Genomic DNA, 19,250 nt, shown 5'->3' with positions numbered 1-19,250 from the left:
GGAAAGTGATAAGAGAATGATAGAAACAGCTCTTCGTAACAGGGAGGACAGTAAGACCAAGGTAGTTTATTTGTTCAGCGGTGAAAAGATGACATAAAAGTAATTCTGCTCCCCACCATGTAACAGCGTATATACCTCACTCATTTTAAGGCACCTACCAATCTGTTGACCTCAATATCCCTCACTGTCATCATGATAAGTATTCCAAAAAGCCCTCTGTGTTATTCTTTAATGCTTATTATTCAGCTAGTTAAACACCTCCTCTGAAGCAAATGCAAGTTTGTTCAAATTTAACAATAATCATTTCTGACAGAGAATTGTCACAGCTGATGCACATTAACAACTGTCTTAGAGGTGCTGCAATGATAAAAATATAAGAGAAGATAGCTGCTGGGCCTCATCTCTGCCCAGTGCCCACCAGAGGTCTAATTTGTCTGCACACATCTATTGTCACCATCATGTTCTCTGCTTCTATTTGGAGGCCTACTGTAAATGCTGAGCAAAGAACCTTGAAATCACCCGCAAGAGCAGACAAGGGCGTATCTATTGAAATAATACTTATTCGTGTTCATTCAGCTGATAAAACAGGAGATAACAGTAAAAAGGATAAACCTCATCTGTATTTCTTCCTCTCCTACCTACCCCTCTGCTTACCCCTCACAGCTCTACCATCTCATCATTTCTTCCCTTCATCTGCTTCACAGAAACCTCTCCATGGGCAATTATTTCCCTTTGTTTTACTCCCTTCATCTTTTTCCTCCACAGTCTGCCTCAACACCTGAATTTAAAAGCTTTGAAATTAAGCTTACTCGCTCTCCCATATTTCCATTGTAGCTGCATGCTACTTCAACTTCAGCATGGGAAAGGATAAAGAGGACAGATGTGTGTTTACATATGGAGAGGGGAAGAAAACTGTATTCCTACTACAATATACAACTCCGTATCCTGACGCAAATATGTTCTTTCAGGAGTGAACATTTCTAGTTCACATAATTTGAACAAACTTTAAAACAGCCACATTATTAGAGATGGCTATCAAGTGTGAGCAGGATTTTATTTCAGTCATGGAGTTTACAAAATGTAGCAATATTGATTGTAATGTATTCCACACGAAAATAAAATGCCTTATATTAATATACCATTTGGGTTGCATGGATAATTAAAGAGATGAAATATCAGTTAGAGTGCTCAGCCTGAACTTTTTCCTTACCCATACATACTATGTGTAATTACATAATACCTAAATAGAACATATATTACATTCTCTAGAAATAAGCCTTTCCCATCAGCCCCAGCCCTTGACAAAGAACAGCTTTGGCCTCACAACACCCCTGTGAGGTAGGTTGTCGGGGTTTTTTTTGGTACAGCTGGGGAAACTGAGGCAAAGTGAAACTAAATTACTTGAAGTTAACACAGCGGCTCAGTGGAAAACCAAAGCCAACTCCCACTCCCTTGGTCCTATGCTCTTTCTACAAAACGGGCTTGCTTCTTTGGAGTGCAAGCAGTTGGTTTAGATGATACTTTCCATTCCAGTATTTCAGATGCACTTCTTTTTCCTGGTGATTCATTAATACTGTGATACATTTTTAATATTTGTATTCTGGCTAAGCAGCCCACTGAACTTCATTAACCTTGCTATACCAACACGTATTTTAAGCAATGGAACAGAACACAAAACCATGATATACCTACCATTAGAAGATGCTTCACAAAAAAAAGGAAATGTCTTCATAGGAATTTGAGTCAGTGTCTCAGCTTTTTATCATGCAGAAGAAGAGTTTTCTTAAATATGAAACAAGTTATTTGCTAATAAAATTACTTGAACTATCTTGAAGTTTGTCCTTTCTTGGTTCTGTCGTTAGGCAACTGGTTACACAGCATTGTACCAATGCAAAATTCTACCTTTTCTCTGGATAAGTTTTCCCGTTTCTTTTAAGGGAAAAAATAAAATGTGGTTTCTTCCCCAAGTACTGAACTTCAAACGCTTCTGCTGATCCAAAGTCAGACGGATGTGTCACTTGTGAAAAACATCCCTACCCACGCAGCACTTCTCCTCCTATCCAACCACTCCACTCCCTGCCTCAGGCTATGCATTTTAATGCTATCATTTACAAAACAGCCTTCCTAATCCCTCTCCTCTTTTACCTCCTGTGTTTTATTTCCATAACTTCCACTCTCCCCAATTTTTTTTTTTTTTTTAGATCTTCCTTTCTGTTCTAATTCACTTCAAACAGAACATGGTGGAACTACTCTTGGTGCCTCAGAAGCCAAACTCCAGATACATAAGTTATGACTTATCCAAATCAGTATTAAAATTCCTCAGTTCTGTTTTCTGCTGTCATTTCTTCTTCCATCTGCTAGAGCTTGGAGCTTCTCATATCAACCTTGATACAGACAAGGACACATTTTTACTTTTTCTGAAGAATTTACTAGCAAGTATGTCAGATTTCCTCCCCCTTGGTAGGTACCTGATTTATATATCTGAAATTTAAATATGGATGCTATTATTTTCTTATATTCCTAAATAATGCCCTTACCATTAAAACCAATTTGTGAAGCTGAAAGCTGAAAACAAAGAGGGACAATCTGGGAACTAAATTACAGTCAGGTGATAAAACCTGGATTGTGGCTACTCGAAGATTAAGTACTTGCGGGGATTTTGGTAAAATTTAGTTTCTTGGGCTTCTGATACAAATTGGTCCTGTAAAATATGAAGTATTCATTTCTCTGACCAGGTCAATGTTGGAAAGAATAACATTGCTACCTTGCAAATAAACACCTTTTAAGCACATGAAGTGGTGGTTCTGAAAAGGAACCACCTGCTCCAGTTTAGATATCCTATTTGACAGAAAACCATAAGCATGTTTAAAACTGCTCAACCAGGCTGAAATTAGAAAGAAAAAAAGATACAACTATTGCAAAGGCCCAAATAAGCTAAGGTGTCTCAGCCATGCTGTGGTGAAAGAGCTTCCAAGAGTCAACAGATAGAGTCAAATACCAAAAACTCTAGTCCCTGTGGTGTCAGGTCTCTAACACAATTTGTACCATTAAAAATTCATTTATTCATAAGTCTTGTAAGAGTTACTTCAGACATGACTAGTAAAGCTAGCTGCAAAGACAAAACTGAAGTAGCAGAGGATGGGCACTTTTAGTTGTCAGTTCCTCTTCATTCATGAATAAGATTAAATAAACATGGCACAGCTGAACCCGGGGGGTAGGGGCAAAACTAATCCTCCCCTACACTTATCAGCTCAAGTAAATACAGATGCCAGATTCCTAGAGCAGGCATTTGGAAAGTCCAACTTTAAAAATACCAAAAATTAGATAATTTTAATAACATTCTTCACATACAGACTGAATCACTGAAAACCACAAATCCAAATTGTTACTTTCCAGTAAGTACTGGACATTTAAATGTTCTACTAGCAAGTCAGTAACTTTATGGCTGTGTTTTTAAGTCAGAGAAAATAAAATGGAAGCCTTAAATTGGAAATTAATAGCTAACCCACTGTATAATCATGTCACAGGTTAGGAAGTTCCTGAATCAGCACACAACTGCATTTTACTGACTGGTATTAAGAATCTCATTTCTACAACTGACAATCCTTCATTTATGGAATGAGCCTTCAATGAGCATTTTGAAGGAATGAAATGGACATTCTTAGCATGCCTCAAATTAATGCAACAGCAAACCAGATAAAGTTGGACTTCTGAGTCTCAAAAGCATACTGAGCTTCCACAGAGGACTGACTTTCAAAGTTCCAGGCATGCAGAACAATTCATTGTTACAAGGAAGATACTGACAACTGCATTTAGGTACTAGCTGGCAGCAATATTTAACACAAGAAACACTTTAAAATATTTTAAAATTCTGTACTACAGATATCTGCTGCATTTCTGATTACTTTTTCTTTTTCTTTCGTGCCTCCAGAAAGAACCTGGAATGATATGCTTAAGAAAAGCCCTCAAAATAACACCTCTAGTTATCAGAAGCTGATGGGCTCTGGTGACAGCAACCATCCAGGAGGTGATTTTGGTTTTTTTTTTTAATTCTTTAATTTGGCAGAGATACTTCCAAATGAAAAGCAAATCAAAAGCTTCATTCATATTCAATTCACAATCTCAAACCAGTCCTATATGGTGGGAGTAAGAAGACACTCTGACAGGTAGCAAACTAAACTTCTAGGTATGAAAGTCATTAATATGCACTGCTATAAGCTCTTAAACATAGCTCACCTGACCATAAGGCTGACTACCCACTCCATGGCCTGTCCCTTAAGATACCCAAATGCTCTGCATTTCCTCAGCTGTTGTATGGTCCTAAGCTAAAACTAAAGGCAAAAATTCATTAGACTCCAAAATCCATGTGTATTTCCATTTTATTTGATTTGCAACTCTTACAGGGTTTTCTCAAACTGCCAGAATTCATGCCCAAAACCTCAAATAAAGCCGGTACAATGGACAGTCTCATCTACCCTTCATACAGTAGAGTAAAACACTATTTGTGTGCATTGGTGATCTCAATCACTTTATAGCATCAGGAAAAATTGTTTTAAGATTTCACATTTCTACCACATCAAGTGACATGTCCATTTACCATGAATTCCACAGAAATCTTTAGTGACAAATCAGCAGTTTTGCTAGCAACAATATATTTTCAAGGAAGATACATGGCTCAGAGTCCAAGCCATTGGTATCAGCCTTTCAATGGGGTTTTGTTTCCAAATGAAGTCTCCAACTTTAAGAATAGTCTCTTGAGCCCTCTCTTTAATAGCAGCTTCTAGCAGAGGTTTTAGAGACTGTTAACTCTGCAAGGGCAAGGCCAGTTTTAGTCTGTGCACAAAAGAACCAGGTGAAAACCCAGCCCCACTGAAGTCAACAGCAAAATTCCCATTGGCCTCAGAGAAGTAGATTTGAAGCGAGTCAGCAGTTAGTCAAAGGGAACCCAGGCAGGCGATTCCTGCACTACCTTCATCTTCTGCACATACACAGTACTCCCACATACACAAGCAAGTTTTGTTTTGTTCCCTTGTTTCTCTTGCCATTGGCAACTCTTAGAGATGTCAGGTCTATTTTTTGGCATTTGCTCGGAGAAATCTCAACACTGGAGCATGCCACTATTGTACTTCATTTTGCTTCTGGTCTCAGAATTCAGAGAAGAGAAAAACAGTTACAGCAGGAAACTTTTGGTACTTGACAGGTTTTGTTCATCGAATTAGAGTTATGGGCAATGTCCTATATTCTCAGTGTATCGGTGCCATTTTGCCTACTTCCACTAAATTAAGTCAGAGATGACAACAACTTAAAGAAGTCACTGCCCTTCATTATTACTAAACTTCCAGACTTTGAATGAACACCATTTATGAGTTTTACTTAGAGGATTTCTGCATCAAAAAGCCTGCTTGCTTCACAGAAGTAGCCAAACAAATAAGGCTTACCAGCTTTAGTTATCCCTCTGCATACTAAGTTATTTTGTTTATCAAGTAACCATTACCCTTCAACAAACAAATAACTACTTTTAACAGAGGAGACAGAACTACTGCCACGTATGTCATTTTTAAAGGACAAATTCTGAAGACTGTATACCTCTGAAGTCTGGGTACCTCTGTGTCAAACCAAAACTCTTAGTGCTTTAGGGTGAGAAAGACAAACCTCATGATGAAAAACAAAATAAACCCCATTTCACTACAACAACTCATCATTATTTAAATATACTGCAATTTGATACCAGAAACAAGGCAGGCATTTTTTTTGTAGAGAACAGAAAAAAAAAATGCTTAAACAGACAACTGTGAAAAAGGCTAATGCAAACAGACCATTCAGACCCATCATTCTTCAAATCTGATACTGAATGAGTTTTAATTTGTTTTGCAGTTACTTCAGTACAGCTATCTAAAAAGGTAAACAAACTACAGCTCTGTTATACTTGGATAGTATGAGTGGTACGCTCCAGAAGTCTCTAGTAGGCTATGGCTACACATGACAGATTCCTCAGCAGGGGAAGAGAATAGGTTTGTCATTAAGGTCACTTAAATCTTTGTTATAGCAAATTGGAACCAAATGGCTGACTTCTGCAGGATTTCTGACAGGAATCCAGTAGAGCTGGTTTCAAGTTTCAGATGGCCACTAAAACAGCTGTAACCTTCTCTTCCAGAAGTTGTGATCCACATGGTGTCCACAATGAGTGCAGCAAGTCTGAGGTAGTCAACCTTTACGAAGGCTCAGTATCTGAACATAAAAAGATTTTGAAATGACCACTGGCTGTAGGTATCTTTCTGAGCAATTAAAGAACACTGATGACTCTTGATCAATCATTTACACTAATTTGCCCCATATCCAATGGAGAAGTTGTAACATATTATGCTTCCATAGTGCAGGAGAACCAATCACTTACGTCAAAGTAGTCTGCACTTGCTGCAGTAGATCCAGCAGAAATAAGGTGGCACATGTTCATCATAGCCGTTAGCTGTAGTTTAGTTACCTTAGTAGAAGGGTTACCAAAAAAGCATTCCTTAATTGTAATGTGTATGCAGCTCTACTGATCCCCAAGCACAGCATACTGGTTGTCTAGCTGAAGTTTAAGTGCCTGGTTTTTTGACACCTCATCCCTACCTCTAGTTTTGTGTTTTACTACTTCAAAGCTCTTCTCCATTTCTTTATCCCTAAGGGAAAAGAAATGTAAACAGTAAATATCTTATCACTAGCTTGTGAGCTGTGAATTTCTAGTTGATTTCCACCCCATCCCAACAAAAAAATTATGAACACAGAACAGGAAGGTCTAGAGTTTTAACAGAACAGCCAAACATTCCCAAGCAAATCCTGTAAAATCTTATCTCTAGAATCAAGCTCATTATCCAATACAATTCAGATTACATTCTAAATTTCAATATTAACATTCTCAAAAGTAAATTTAAGTGCATTTAGGAAAAATAGGTTTTAGAAAGCAAAAGTCAGTTTCTAGAATGCTCACTCAGTTTCATCTTAGCTCAATTTGCACCGTTCAAACCCTAAAGCACTAATGACAGCATGTCTCATTTGCCAAGTAAAGCCACGCCAAAGCTTCTGCTAGGCCAGATTACACAGCAAGCAGGGAATAAAAAAAAGAAAAAACCAAACCCCAAATGAATTAATTAGGTATTGGCCTAGCTATCTCTTCTGTAGGGAATGAGGTTATAGAAAGATCAGGATTCAAAAGCAAGGTGAGACTCAAGACTTCACCACCACAAAATACAAAATATTTCAGCAAAAACTGGGGGGATCGTCGCTGTAGACCACAGCCCAGACAGCAAGTTTATTGATTTCTTGATTTACATTTGTATTTAATGCCATTCCAAATCCTACTCCTGTCTACTGGCTGTAATAACACAGAGCCTCACCATGGCTAGTATCTCAGAGAACCAGCTGCTGTCAAGAGCAGAAATACTCTGCTTCAGGGAAATCCTTCAGCAAGTCAAAGATAGGGTAACTGTCAGTCTTGTCTGGCTATCTCACTGGGCTATGTCCTATGAAAGTTATTTCACAGGAAGCTCTTCCTAGAGTTGGAAAATACACTTAAGACCTCTCCCATCTCTCTTTGCCAAACAGAATAATTTCTTACTTATTTCTTTCCTTTGGGGAAAGATTCAGGCTTAAGCCCTAAAACAAAACAAGAACTTAGAGAAGACAGTTAAAATATGCCTCTTAGAGAATTAATGGGATGTACTTACTTTCGACTGTCTACAAGCTTGGCGGTGGACTGCAGTGATGGAAACTGCGTATCACTATAGATTTCTGGTGGTCCTTGCTGTGCTCTCCGTGGCCTGCCACCCTCCCTGGCGCCAGGCGGCCTGTATACGCCACCAGTCTGAACTGGCTCTGGGGTTTCCGTAACTAGTTATAACAACAAGATTTAGACAAGACAGTAAGTCTGCATTCATATTAAAAAAAAAAAAATCTTACAACTATGTTTTTGTAATTTTTAAAGCTCTGGAAGCAAATATTTCAGACAAGGCAGGAAATCCAGTGTCAACTAAATTAACCTATACTTAGTAGTCAAATTAAAATGTGGTTCCAGTGTATTGTCTCACAAAGTTCAGGGAGTCAAAACCATTGATGAGGACTTCATTTTTTCTTATTTGCAATTTGCCAGCAGCTTATGTTTAAAACTAGAGATTTGAACACATAATTATTATTTGCCGTATCTTATTTAAAGCATCCTTCCAGATGCAGAAAAGAATATCCAAATAGTTTGTATTTAAGGCAACAATCTACACTGAAATAACACTGATTAATTAACTTTACCTCCTTGCCTGTACAAGCAAGAAAAAAAAAAAACACCACCACAGCAGGCCACCTTTCAACGAATTTCTCAATGGAATAGAATAGTCTGAACTCAGATCATGGCTAAGTAGTTTATCTCTGCTGATGCTAAGAAATTGTGTTTGAATAAAACTAAAGTCCTATCCCAGTTTAAGAATCAATTTTGCAATGTCATGTTCTCTGTGCCCTCAAACTGATTTGAAAAGAGAAGAAAACCACAGCATACTACTAACCATGGAACACTACTCAAGAACTGCCACATTAGACATCAGATGTTGTCAAAGCAATGTTCTCAGACCAACAGATTTTTTGCAGATTGCAAAGTAAAAGGAGCTCATTCAAAGATGGGATGCTTTCCCCCCCTCACATTTTTGAGGTCAGAAATAAATATTTAAAGTATCTGACAGTACTATCAATTTGGTTCCTCAGATTTCTTCACAGGAAAATTTCCTAATTTGCTTGTATATAAAACAAGCTATCAGTATGCTGGAAGGTGCCTGAATAGGAACTGCTCCTTAAGCTCTCCCCTCTGAGCACCATAATTCAACCTGACACACTTCCAATTGGAAAAAGCAACAACTCTTGAGTTAAATTTACCAATTGGTTCAACAACAGGTGCTGGTGCAGGAGCTGACTTGTTCCAAGGACCAGATGATCTGTCTATACCACCACCAGTCTCCTCCCAGTTGTCACCAGGTTCCTCTCTTTTTTCACTTTCGTCATCTTCTTTTTCACTATAAAAGAGAAATGATGAATAGCATTTTATAAAGAGAGCTTTAAGACTTGCTAGAGATTACACAGTCACCATAGACAAGACTTCATGGCTACTGTACTGAAGATACTAGATTTAACCAGACTGTGCTGGTCCTGTCACCAATATATTAGTACTTCTACTCGAACCAGTTTTGGCACACTGCTATACAAAGTGTCAACTGAGAAGAAAAAAAGTTCTTAAAGACAAACTCAAACTGCCCTAAGAAATCAATTTATTGGATCACTTACCTTGGGCTTAAAGACTTTTTTATTAGTAAGATAGTTATGCATTTGGAAGTGATAAGAAAATAAATCAGGAAAAGACTACAAGTCAAGCTTCCATAAAATTCTTTATTTAATATGTATTGTGAAAAGGCAGTGACAGAAAGCAAACCCTGAGCTCCCTTTCCCTATAACCACAACCCCCTGAGAAACATTCTTGTATTACCCATACAAACCTAATCTAAAAAAAACCCACAATTTTTTTAAAGCAGGCAACCCAAAAATAGGAAAAATATATTATTTTTCAATGTTAAATCCTATGCAAAAGCCTGACTGTATTTTATTTAGACTATTTTGCATAAACATAGTCAGAGACTCAAAATAATTTGCTAGACAAAGCTGCTACAGAAAGCTGTGTGGTATAACAGGACATACCTGAAGGGTAAGGCTGTTAAAAAACCCAAAACATTGATCTGAACAGCAGCAGCAAAGTGTGAATACAGGAGAAGTTTATAATACACCAAATCCTACTAATCATGATTGGATAAGCTTTCCGTGTAAGTAATAATCAGGGAACAGTTAAAACCACCTAGCATTTCTGAAAATTAAACTGCTTTTCACTGTTCATCCAAAAACAGTAACAATCATAGTAAGCTGGACCAAAGGCCTAAGCACATCACTATCCTATTTCAAACTACAGTCAAGAACAGCATAAGTATACATAACATCTTGCCTCCACCAGATACTCTGTGTCTTATTTTCAAAGAGATCTCCAGAGCTGGTTAATTTATAACCTCAAGTGGGTTTTTCTTCCCTTTACTTCTCCACTTTTTCCTTAAATCCATTAACTGAGGGGTTACAAAATCCTGTGGCAGAGACTTCCACATGCCTGGAAATCTGCCAGAGCATCAAAGACATTCGGAATGCCCACTTTTGCCTGGAAAACCAAAGTACTTGCTTTTTAGTCAAACAGGAATAGTAGTCAGTGAAGCAACAGCCCACTTGTTACTTGTCCATTCAAACATGTGATTATCTGCTGTGACACTTCAGTGGTATGAAGAGCTTGCAGACCAAATACATGCAAATAGCCTAAAAGGACCACTTAAGTGAAAGGGGAGGTGTGTTAAAAAAAATAAACAAACCAAAGAACATGTAAGACCCACTCAAAGAGCAAAGAAAGCATCTGTTGCACTGGTTACAGGTAACATGATTTTAAGAGGGCATCATTCTGAACATCATCAATATCTGGACAATGAGGATTACGTGACATTCTCAGTCTAAGACCAAGGTCATAAAAATTCTTTTTCTGACCTGATGAAACATTTTTCTTAACCAGGACAGATGTAAGTAGACTTACTTTGGAGCAGACTACAGGAACAATCTAATGAAAAAGCAGACAAAGAATCTTGGATGAGACTCGTAAATTCAGTTCTGTGGGATCTTGTCCTGGGTCACTAGTTTCACCAACTATATTTTGGGGGTTTTTTTGAAATAAAAATGCAGTGGTTCAGGAATTTACTCCCCAAACTGAGATGCTGAATAGACTGAGTCAGATATTCTTATAGCAGTCAAATGATTCAGTTGGAATTACTATCCTGCACTTCTCTCACAGAGAAATTTCTACTTTACTATCTTTATGGAAGGGAATGTTAAGTACTTGTAATAAAAATCTGAGTCCCAACCAAAACAGATAGATCTAGAATATCAACCCATGATTTAGAAAATAAAGAACATCAACAGATAATGGCCAAACCTAAGTTACCCTGCAGCAAACTTCTATATTAGCAGAAACATATTAAACCTCTGTTTAAATGGACTCCATGGAGGCAGCTCTGAAGAAAGAACACACTTTTTAGACATAAGTAATGATTATACTGGTGAGAAAAAAAAAAGTAGTACCTTATTTGCATGGACTGAACTCTAAGACCACTATAATCAACTTCTTCCTTTTGCTCAAACTCCTTCCAATCATCCTCTTCCTGTAAGAAGAGAAAAATGAGTTGTTACTTTCTTTACAACGAAAGCAGAAAAGAAGAATGTGACCAAGATAATACAAACCAAACTAAGGGTGAAGGTGCAGTTCCCTGGGAAGCTGACCTGTGTGCAACCACTGCCAAGAGGGGAAAGGATTCCACTCCCTCCTAACTTACTCTGTGTCATCTAGGATGCACTCGTGAGTTGACTTTAACTTACTAGAGCAGCTAAGAAATGCCCCAGCAAAACAGTCATTCAAGTGAAAGAAAACCATGCCACCTCAGTAAATATCCATAGGAAAGTAGAGGGACAACACAAAGTAGGGAACAGGACTGTGCAGTCAAGACCAAGGAAATATAAGGGCAAAACCTCTCTCTTTTACTAACAGGAAGCTTTTATGACAGCTTGCATACACATGAAGCTTTAGATTCACTTTTCCATCAACTATTTCAGGAGATAAGCAGTAAAGAACATTTGGAATAGCTCACAGTGCATTTATGACAAAGATTAATATTGTTACATTTAACTTTTTCACATTCACAACTACATTTACAGCCTTTCATGTTTTCTTAATAAAGTTTTTAACAGTAAAACGTTCAGCTTCAGAACCACAGCAATCAGTATACAAAATAGTAGAAAACTAGTCTTTGGAGAGCATCACTAAGGTTTTAAAATGTGAGTTTGATTACATGCTTGGGGAAAGAGGGACCCACCCAAGCAGAGCCAATTTTGTCCTACTGTGTAATCAGCAGATTCTGGGATTATTAAGGTAGGCCAGAAATGGACCAGAATGGATAAGCAGCCCTCCATGATCCTAGTCACAGCTTTATAACACACACAGCTGACTGTAAAACTACTGACTACAGTAGTTTACATAATTCCTACACTCTACATGAAATGCAGTTATATTACTTCTAATATTAAGACCTTGCAAGCATGGTCTGCCAATGATACAGCCCCTTCCTGCCAAACAGCTGGGAATACAGATTCTTTTAAGAGCCCTGTCCTATGATCTATATTATCAACCTCCAGCAGGAAAACTTTGACCTGCTTTAAAGTAACAGCAGAAGTAAAAAGTGTCCTCATGTTTTTGCACCGTCTACTGAATATGCAGTCTTTTCAAAGAGCATCAGTCTACACCTCTAAAATCTTTTAGACTTCTTACATCTCCATGGCAACATCACAGTTTCCAAACTAATGTACTTTTCACATTTAATGATCTTTATTTCTAATCCAAGCACAAGCTTCAGTCAAAATCTGGTACTATTTTACCAGCAAATGAGCAGAAGAGCAGCTGAAAGATTACCACTGATCTTGGGCTATTTAGAAAGCTACTGTAAGTGTCAAAGTGCAAGTTAATATTAGGAACCAGTGGAGTATTTCTTAAAATTAACTTTAAAATATACGGCATGGCCAGTTTTAAGGCCTTAATTCCAGCCACTTAAGCTTCTCGCATTCTCGTCGTTTCACTGTAATACGGTACAAAAAAAATTACTGGCAGTAAAACCCTTCCTGGCAGAAAGGCAAAGAGCTCGGCGCACTTTGTCTGCAGAGCCGGGGTGATCTTATCGCCAAGGTCCACAGGCCACACGCCACAAACCCAGGCGGCCCACTGCTGGCACCCGATGCAAATCCCCAGTTCCGGCCGCCCTCTCGCACCATGACCCAGAAACTAGGGTGGGCTGGGCAGCACCGAGACCGCAGACCGGGTACCGGCCCGGCTTTCCTTCCCACACGCGGACACGAGGCGCGGTTCGAGGCCAGGAGTCCTCCTGAGCCGGAGCCCGCCGGGCTTTCCTCCCAGCAGCAGCGCCTGCCCGACGGCCGCAGCCCGCCGCCGCCCCGCCGCGGGCAGGCCCGGCCCGGGAGCCCCGCCAGGGGCCGGGCCGCCACGGGCTCCCGCATGGCCGGGCGGCGCCGCTCCCCCGGGCCGGTGGCGGCGGCGCCCCCTGCCGGCAGGAAGGCGGCGTCCGGGCCGGCGGAGGAAACCGTGACCCTTCCCCCACCGCCGCCCCGCCGGAGCGCGGCCCCGCTCTTCCCCCCGCCCTCCCTTCCTCCCGGCCGCACCTTGTTCACTGTCTTGGCGGAGCCGGTGTTGGAAGCGGCGGCCCCGGAGCCGCTGCCGTCAGCCTGGCGGGTTCCCCCAGCCGACGCGGCCGCCCCCGCGGCGTTAGAGACGGCGTTGGAGGCGCCCGAGGCGGCGGCGGCCCCTCGGCTGCTCTTCTCCTTCCGCTTCTTCTTGTCCCGCTTGGCGAAGAAGTCGTCGAGGCTCCTCTCCTCGGTCTCCGCCATGGCGGCGGCTCCGGTTGGCGGCGGCCGGGCCCTGAGCGCGGCGGCTCGCGACGGCGGGGCGGGGAGAAGGGGGAGGGAGAAGGGTGCAGCTGCGGCCCGGGCCAACAGGTGAGCCCCGCGCTGCGGCCTCCCGCTGCCTGCCGCCCCTCGCCGGGACGCGCGAGCGCGGCCGCTTAACGGCTGCGGCCGGCCGGGCCCGCGCGAGCCCGCCCGACGCCCGGCGGGAGGAGGCTCTCGAGCTCCACGTTGGTGGCCGCCGCTTGACACGGCCCGAAAGAGAGGAGGGGAGGGGGCGGCCCCGCCGCGGGGATGGGCCGAGCAGAAACGGGGCGGGGCCTGCCGGCTGTGCCCCCCTGCACCGCATGCGCCGCAGCGCCCCGGCCAATGAGCGGCCGGGGAGGAAGTGCCTGCCGGCCAGTCAGAAGTCTCCAGGGGCAAGCCGCTGACGTCCCGACGTGGGAATGCGTGGCGGGCGGGAAGGCGGCGGCGCGGCCGGGGATTGGGCGAGGTGGGTATTGGGCGAGCTGGGTATTGGGCGAGCTGGGCGGGGCCTGGGGAGGGCGCACGGCGTTCGGTTGAACGGGGCGGCGCGTGCGCCCGGTGGCAGTTACCCCGCGCGCCTGGGCCTCCCCGCTTCCGGCTTCCGCTGAGGAGGCCCCGCGCCCCACAGGGCATCCGTGCGAGAGGCCGGGCGGGCGACGCTCACAGGCGGCTGCTCGGGAGACCGTTGGTTCCCGCCTCGGGGGCAGAGCCTTCCTGTCAGAGCCCGCGGCGGGGTGAGAGAGGGAGAGGAGCGGCACCGTCCCCACAGAGCCGCTCCCGAGGAGGCTGAAGGGGCTGCTGCGCCGGCCCCGGCCCGCAGCCAGGCCTACCGGATCTGGGGCCTCTCAGCCAGCTCGGCTCCTGCCCCGCTCCCAGCCCTTGAGATGGGAGTTACGTTCGCTCTTGGCGTGGGCTGAGGTGACTAAGGGGCCGCGCCTCCCCCATCCCCCCCGCACCCTGGAAAGGGCCGTGCACTTACACTGTAAAGGATGCGAGGAAGCAATGCATCTTGGAAATGCTGTGGTTAAATGAGTAAGACTCGAAACACCGCTCTGGCTAGGATGTCTGGATGTGTTGGCGTGAATTTCCTAGCTGCTTTCCTGACTTTTAGTGAATATCCACTGGGAAAACAAACTTTGCTGTGTGTTTTTCAAGATGGTCACTGCTAGCTTTGGGTACTGTAGTGACCTTTAGCTGTGGAAAAACATAGGTGCTTAAAAACTTCACTGTGGCTTCAAAAGGTATTGTCAAAAGTTTCGAGGCAGGATATTCTGAAAAACAGCCTCAGACTGGCATGAGTCATAAATAGTTGCTTGAAACAATGTTTGTGATGGCTTATTTTGCTTGCTGGTCAGCCACCAAAAGGAGATGTTCCTGCTACAAAAGTGGGAGCCCAAACGAGAATTACCCATCAAATAATAATAGGTTTGTATTGTAATAATATAAAAATAAACATGTTTGTATTCCTATTTATTTTGTATCATTTTATACTTTGTGATGTTTTCTCTTGAAATCATATACGTGGATAAACATATGTTATAAATGTATATGTATGTATATGTATGTATGTATAAACAGATAAATGAAAATTTTTTCTGAACTTTGGAGTGTGACAGTCTGTTCAATTTGTGTCCATAAAAATACTGTTATTTAGTATTTTCAATCCATGATCCTTACCTTGTTTGAAGAAACAGGAGGTGCCATTGTCATATTGCAGAAAGAGGTCAAATACTTTGTGAAGCATTTTGTAGCTGTAACTGAATCACTGTAGCTGAGTGTTCCGCATTTGGGAGATTTGTTACAATCCTCTGTCACGCTTTCTCCCTATATTTCTGTGCTACCACTGGCATTCTGTGCACTTACAGGATTTGATCACACACAGAGTAGGCCCTGAGAACTAAAAATTCCAAGCATAACAGTTCATCTGGTAACACCGAGAATGCCACATCATCAACTACGCTTTCCATTTTGCGACAGGAATAATTATTGAAGTAGAGAGCAAATTTGGTAGCTAAGTCTCATTTTCTGTGCCTTGTCAGTGCACCCGGGCTCTCCTTTTCCTGCTGTCCCCTTCAGCTGACAGAAGGTCTCATGGAAGAGGTGGCACAGGACTGTTCAGTGTGGAAGAGTGTTTGACATTCCTTTTGTTGAGGTGCTGCCTTCCCTTGCGCTTTGTTACTGCCCAGGAAGCTGATGTACCTCCACACCACACTGTGCTGTGACTTGCAGGCTCAGCACTGATAGTAACGTGCAACTGAGCAGACAATTTGTATCCCTTAGCTTTTGCGTTAGGTAAGCTAATAATGGTCACTAAATGCAGTGCTGTGCCTGATTTTAAGCTACACTTTTTTTTTCTTTATTTCCACAGCTGGTAAAATATTTTCACTGCGTTATTATGGATAACTCCAAGTATCAGGCTGAAGAAGGGGATCGTGACGCCTTTTTTGCTGCTTTTAGCATCTGCGTCACTTGTCCCTTGCAAACACAGTGCTGTAAGGACCAAGTCTGGATTAGAAACTTAATACCTGTCAGGAGCAAAGTAACCAAGAATCATTTCAGCTGTTAAATCTGGAACAGACTCCGTGGAAACCATGGGAAATAGCAGTGTTTTAGGCCTCTGAAGGCTTAGATCCAGATTTAAAGACGTCTCAGTTGGCATTTTAAAGGAAGCATTAGTTATGCAGCTATGCTTGGATTTGCCTCCCACCTCTACTTTTATTTTTATGTAAAATTGTTAAAATGTGCTGATGCATAGCATTTGTAGTTCTCTGTGAATGCATTGCATTAGATTGTTAAGATTGGTTAAGATTGTCAGATGCAGAAAAAAAAAAAAAGGTCAGTATTTCTGGTTTTTCTTTTCCTCTTTCAAATTCAGCGATCCTCAATGCTTACGCAGAGGACATTTGCCCGAAGAATGGCTTGCAGGCATAGACTGGCAGAAGAAACGTTTGTAATGCAAGGATATATCCAAAATGCCACATTGGTGTGACAGGAGCATGAGCTCAGCAGAGAGCTTTCTACTGCACTGTATATCACTGTTTGGTGTGACCAACCTTTGGCAAGACGCGCTGCTCTGAATGTCTCTGCTCAGGTACAGACCTACCTGGAGGACTCTAAGGTCTTTGTCCCTTTCCTCTCCCACGTTATCAGTGCACGCTGCAGTGTGCCTGCTGTGGTGTACAGCGCTGCCTGCCCGCCTCATGTCTCTGTCCTGTAGCTGTGGTGAGTCTTGTCACGATGCTTGTCGTGATCCCTGTGTATCTTGGTGCTTTTTATAAAAATTGGGTTATGAAGCACTACTGCATGTAGGGGAAGCAATGTAGCAGCCACTATTAATGTGGGGAAACTGAAGAAAGAAAAGCTGAAATGAGTTGTGGGTGATGCAAGAGTTAGGAGCAGACTTCCTAGTCAGCCAGTGTTTTGTCTAACCCTTACTTCTTTGTACCTGATTATCTCCATTCTGCAACATGAAGGTGATAGCACTGCAAAATGCTTTGACATGTGCAGAGCACAAGCAGAAGAGCACTTCTTTTGGTAACTCTTAGGCAGACGCCTGCTCAAGGAAATTGGAGAAGGTGCACTTAGGTGCAGAGCAGTTTGCAGAAGGGTTCTGGCAGAGTCCTTGCCACAGCATGGGTCCCGGTTCTTTTGGGGAGCTTAACCTTCATATCAGCTTTGGGGTGTTAAGAGCTTGCTGTGATTTCAGACCTCTACAGCCACAAGGGAGAAGTATTATCACGCCCATTTCTCCACCAATTATTGCCATCTGAAAGCAGGCAGTGGTGGCAGCAGTGCATGGTGTTCTGTTATTAAAGTATTAAATTTATTTATTAAATTAAATTACATTAAATTTATTAAATTAAATTAAATTAATTAAATTAAATTTATTAAAGTTATTAAAGTATTAAATTTTACATGATGCCAGCTTGAAGTCACCTTAAAAATAATCTTTTAACTGTAAAATCAGTACAAGAATGTTTGTGCTAAAATGTAACCAGTAGAATGACAGGTTAGAGTACCAGTTCCTAGCTGGTGTGGAGTACTGCTACTCGGTGTGAAATCTGAAATGAAGCACAGGCTTACATAGGGCTGGCACCCTCTTCTTCCCCTGGGGAGGGAGCAGAGTGTGTTCAAGCTGTGGCACAGAATAAGCTGTGCCTGGCTCAGGAGGAGCATAAAGTACACATATGGTTTGTCGGTACTGCTAATCCGATCTGGTGACTAGTTCTCACCAAGGGAGGCAGCCATGCTTTATGGCCCTGACTAGTCTCCCTCCCGCTCCCATCCCTGTGCTGCTACTGGTAGATGTCTGACCCTCCAGTGTCCTGATTCAGGGAGCTGAGTGGCAGGCGAGTTTCCCTGCATTTTGCAGGGCTAATTTTCTGCTGTTTTTTTTCCTGAACTGTCTCCTGAGACATCAGACAGGTGTTGGTGATGGTAACGCATAGCAAGTGAGGGGGTGTAGAAATGTTCTTTTATGCAGCAGCTGGCTGTTAGATTGTATGATCTGTACCCTCTGACTGCATCCTGAGTCTTCATAACAGCAAATGCTACAAATGGAAATACAGGTGTGATAGATACTGCAGGAGGAGATGGTAAAATCTGTGTTCTGGTTTTGGTTTTCTTATGAAAATCAGTTGGATACATGCTTACATGCATTTCATATAGGAATTACTCGAATAGAGGATAAAAATAAATCAGTTTGTGTACCTTAGCACTGACAAATAAGTTGTGAAGGCCTTTGGCCTCTCATGTTCTACATTTTGCATCTCACTGGGATGGTAAAGTGTTAATGCTTAGATAGGAATCAGGCTGGCAAGGACACTGGAGGGGCTGTGTTGATAGCTAGGTAGCTAGCAGCGATCTGTGTAAATGTAGAGAGAGATTTCTTCACAAGCCTGTTAGCGCTTAATATGAAAGCACTTTGTTTTAGAAGGGCCAGATGTTCTACATTTGACTTCTGATGAACTATTAACAAAAAATAATCTTTTCAGTTGGTTTTCATCTTTGCTAGGGATAGAGAGAAAGGCTGCTGGAAATTTATTCTTTATGCTTAGATGCTTCCTTCTTTTTCAGTTACTTCCCCATACTGGAATACCTTGATGATTTTGCAGGAAACTATTTCCATTCCAATTAATAAACATCTCAGTAGGAATATGCTGTATCATTTGAACCTACAATCCAAGTTTTCTTGGAACAAGAACTTTGAATGACATATAAGAAACTTCAAAAAAAACCTTCCTTTCACATCACAGTATGATTGTAGACTCATAATTTCACCAAGGTTATCTCTGTTGGTGGCATTTATAAAGAACAGTTTCACAGTGGGATAGCCAGCAGTGTCTTTTCATACCTGAAGCGTCACTAGAAAATAGTGAAGAGATCTGAGACTACTTCGTATATTTTTATGCTATAGGATTCATTTGATAATCTATAGAAGCTGCTCTCTATAATTACAGCACACACGAGACAGAAAGAGAACCTCAAAACCTACCAGGGTATTGCTATGAAGAAACAGACAAATCATTCATAAATTCCCTCTTCTTTCTCAAATTGTAGAGAAACCGCTCCCTCTTATGTGTCAAGAATGGGGGGGACGTTATGTTTCATTAATGTCAAGAAGTGAACATACATAGACTTCATCCGGTTGACAATAACCCGATGATCTG

The 19,250-nt window shown here is 42.1% G+C and overlaps 2 protein-coding genes across 3 annotated transcripts in view; both read right to left on the bottom strand.

Annotated features, from left to right (window-relative positions):
- Positions 1–4,361: 4,361 nt before the first annotated feature.
- CDV3 (CDV3 homolog) lies at positions 4,362–13,824 on the bottom strand. 2 transcript variants are annotated; one of them, XM_065627278.1, is made up of 5 exons: positions 13,315–13,821; positions 11,173–11,252; positions 8,896–9,032; positions 7,707–7,869; positions 4,362–6,228 (listed from the first exon to the last, which is right to left on the bottom strand). In XM_065627278.1, exons 1-5 carry the CDS (start codon positions 13,537–13,539, stop codon positions 6,222–6,224), a joined length of 612 nt encoding a protein of 203 aa, XP_065483350.1. In that variant the 5' UTR covers positions 13,540–13,821; the 3' UTR covers positions 4,362–6,221. The 2 variants fall into 2 exon arrangements, with proteins under 2 accessions (XP_065483350.1, XP_065483349.1); XM_065627277.1 differs by lacking the exon at positions 4,362–6,228 and adding an exon at positions 6,237–6,662 and having other exon boundaries at positions 13,315–13,824.
- Positions 13,713–19,250, bottom strand: part of BFSP2 (beaded filament structural protein 2) — a 28,925-nt gene continuing 23,387 nt past the window's right edge. The window contains exon 7 of the mRNA XM_065627915.1: positions 13,713–14,295. Coding sequence (XP_065483987.1) covers positions 13,713–14,295 — 583 coding nt within the window. The remainder of the gene's footprint in view (positions 14,296–19,250) is intronic.

Source organism: Caloenas nicobarica, chromosome 2 (assembly GCF_036013445.1).
Source record: "Caloenas nicobarica isolate bCalNic1 chromosome 2, bCalNic1.hap1, whole genome shotgun sequence".
Taxonomy (NCBI): domain Eukaryota; kingdom Metazoa; phylum Chordata; class Aves; order Columbiformes; family Columbidae; genus Caloenas; species Caloenas nicobarica.
Note: the sequence above shows the minus strand (reverse complement) of the source record. Positions and strands in the feature narration are given on the sequence as shown.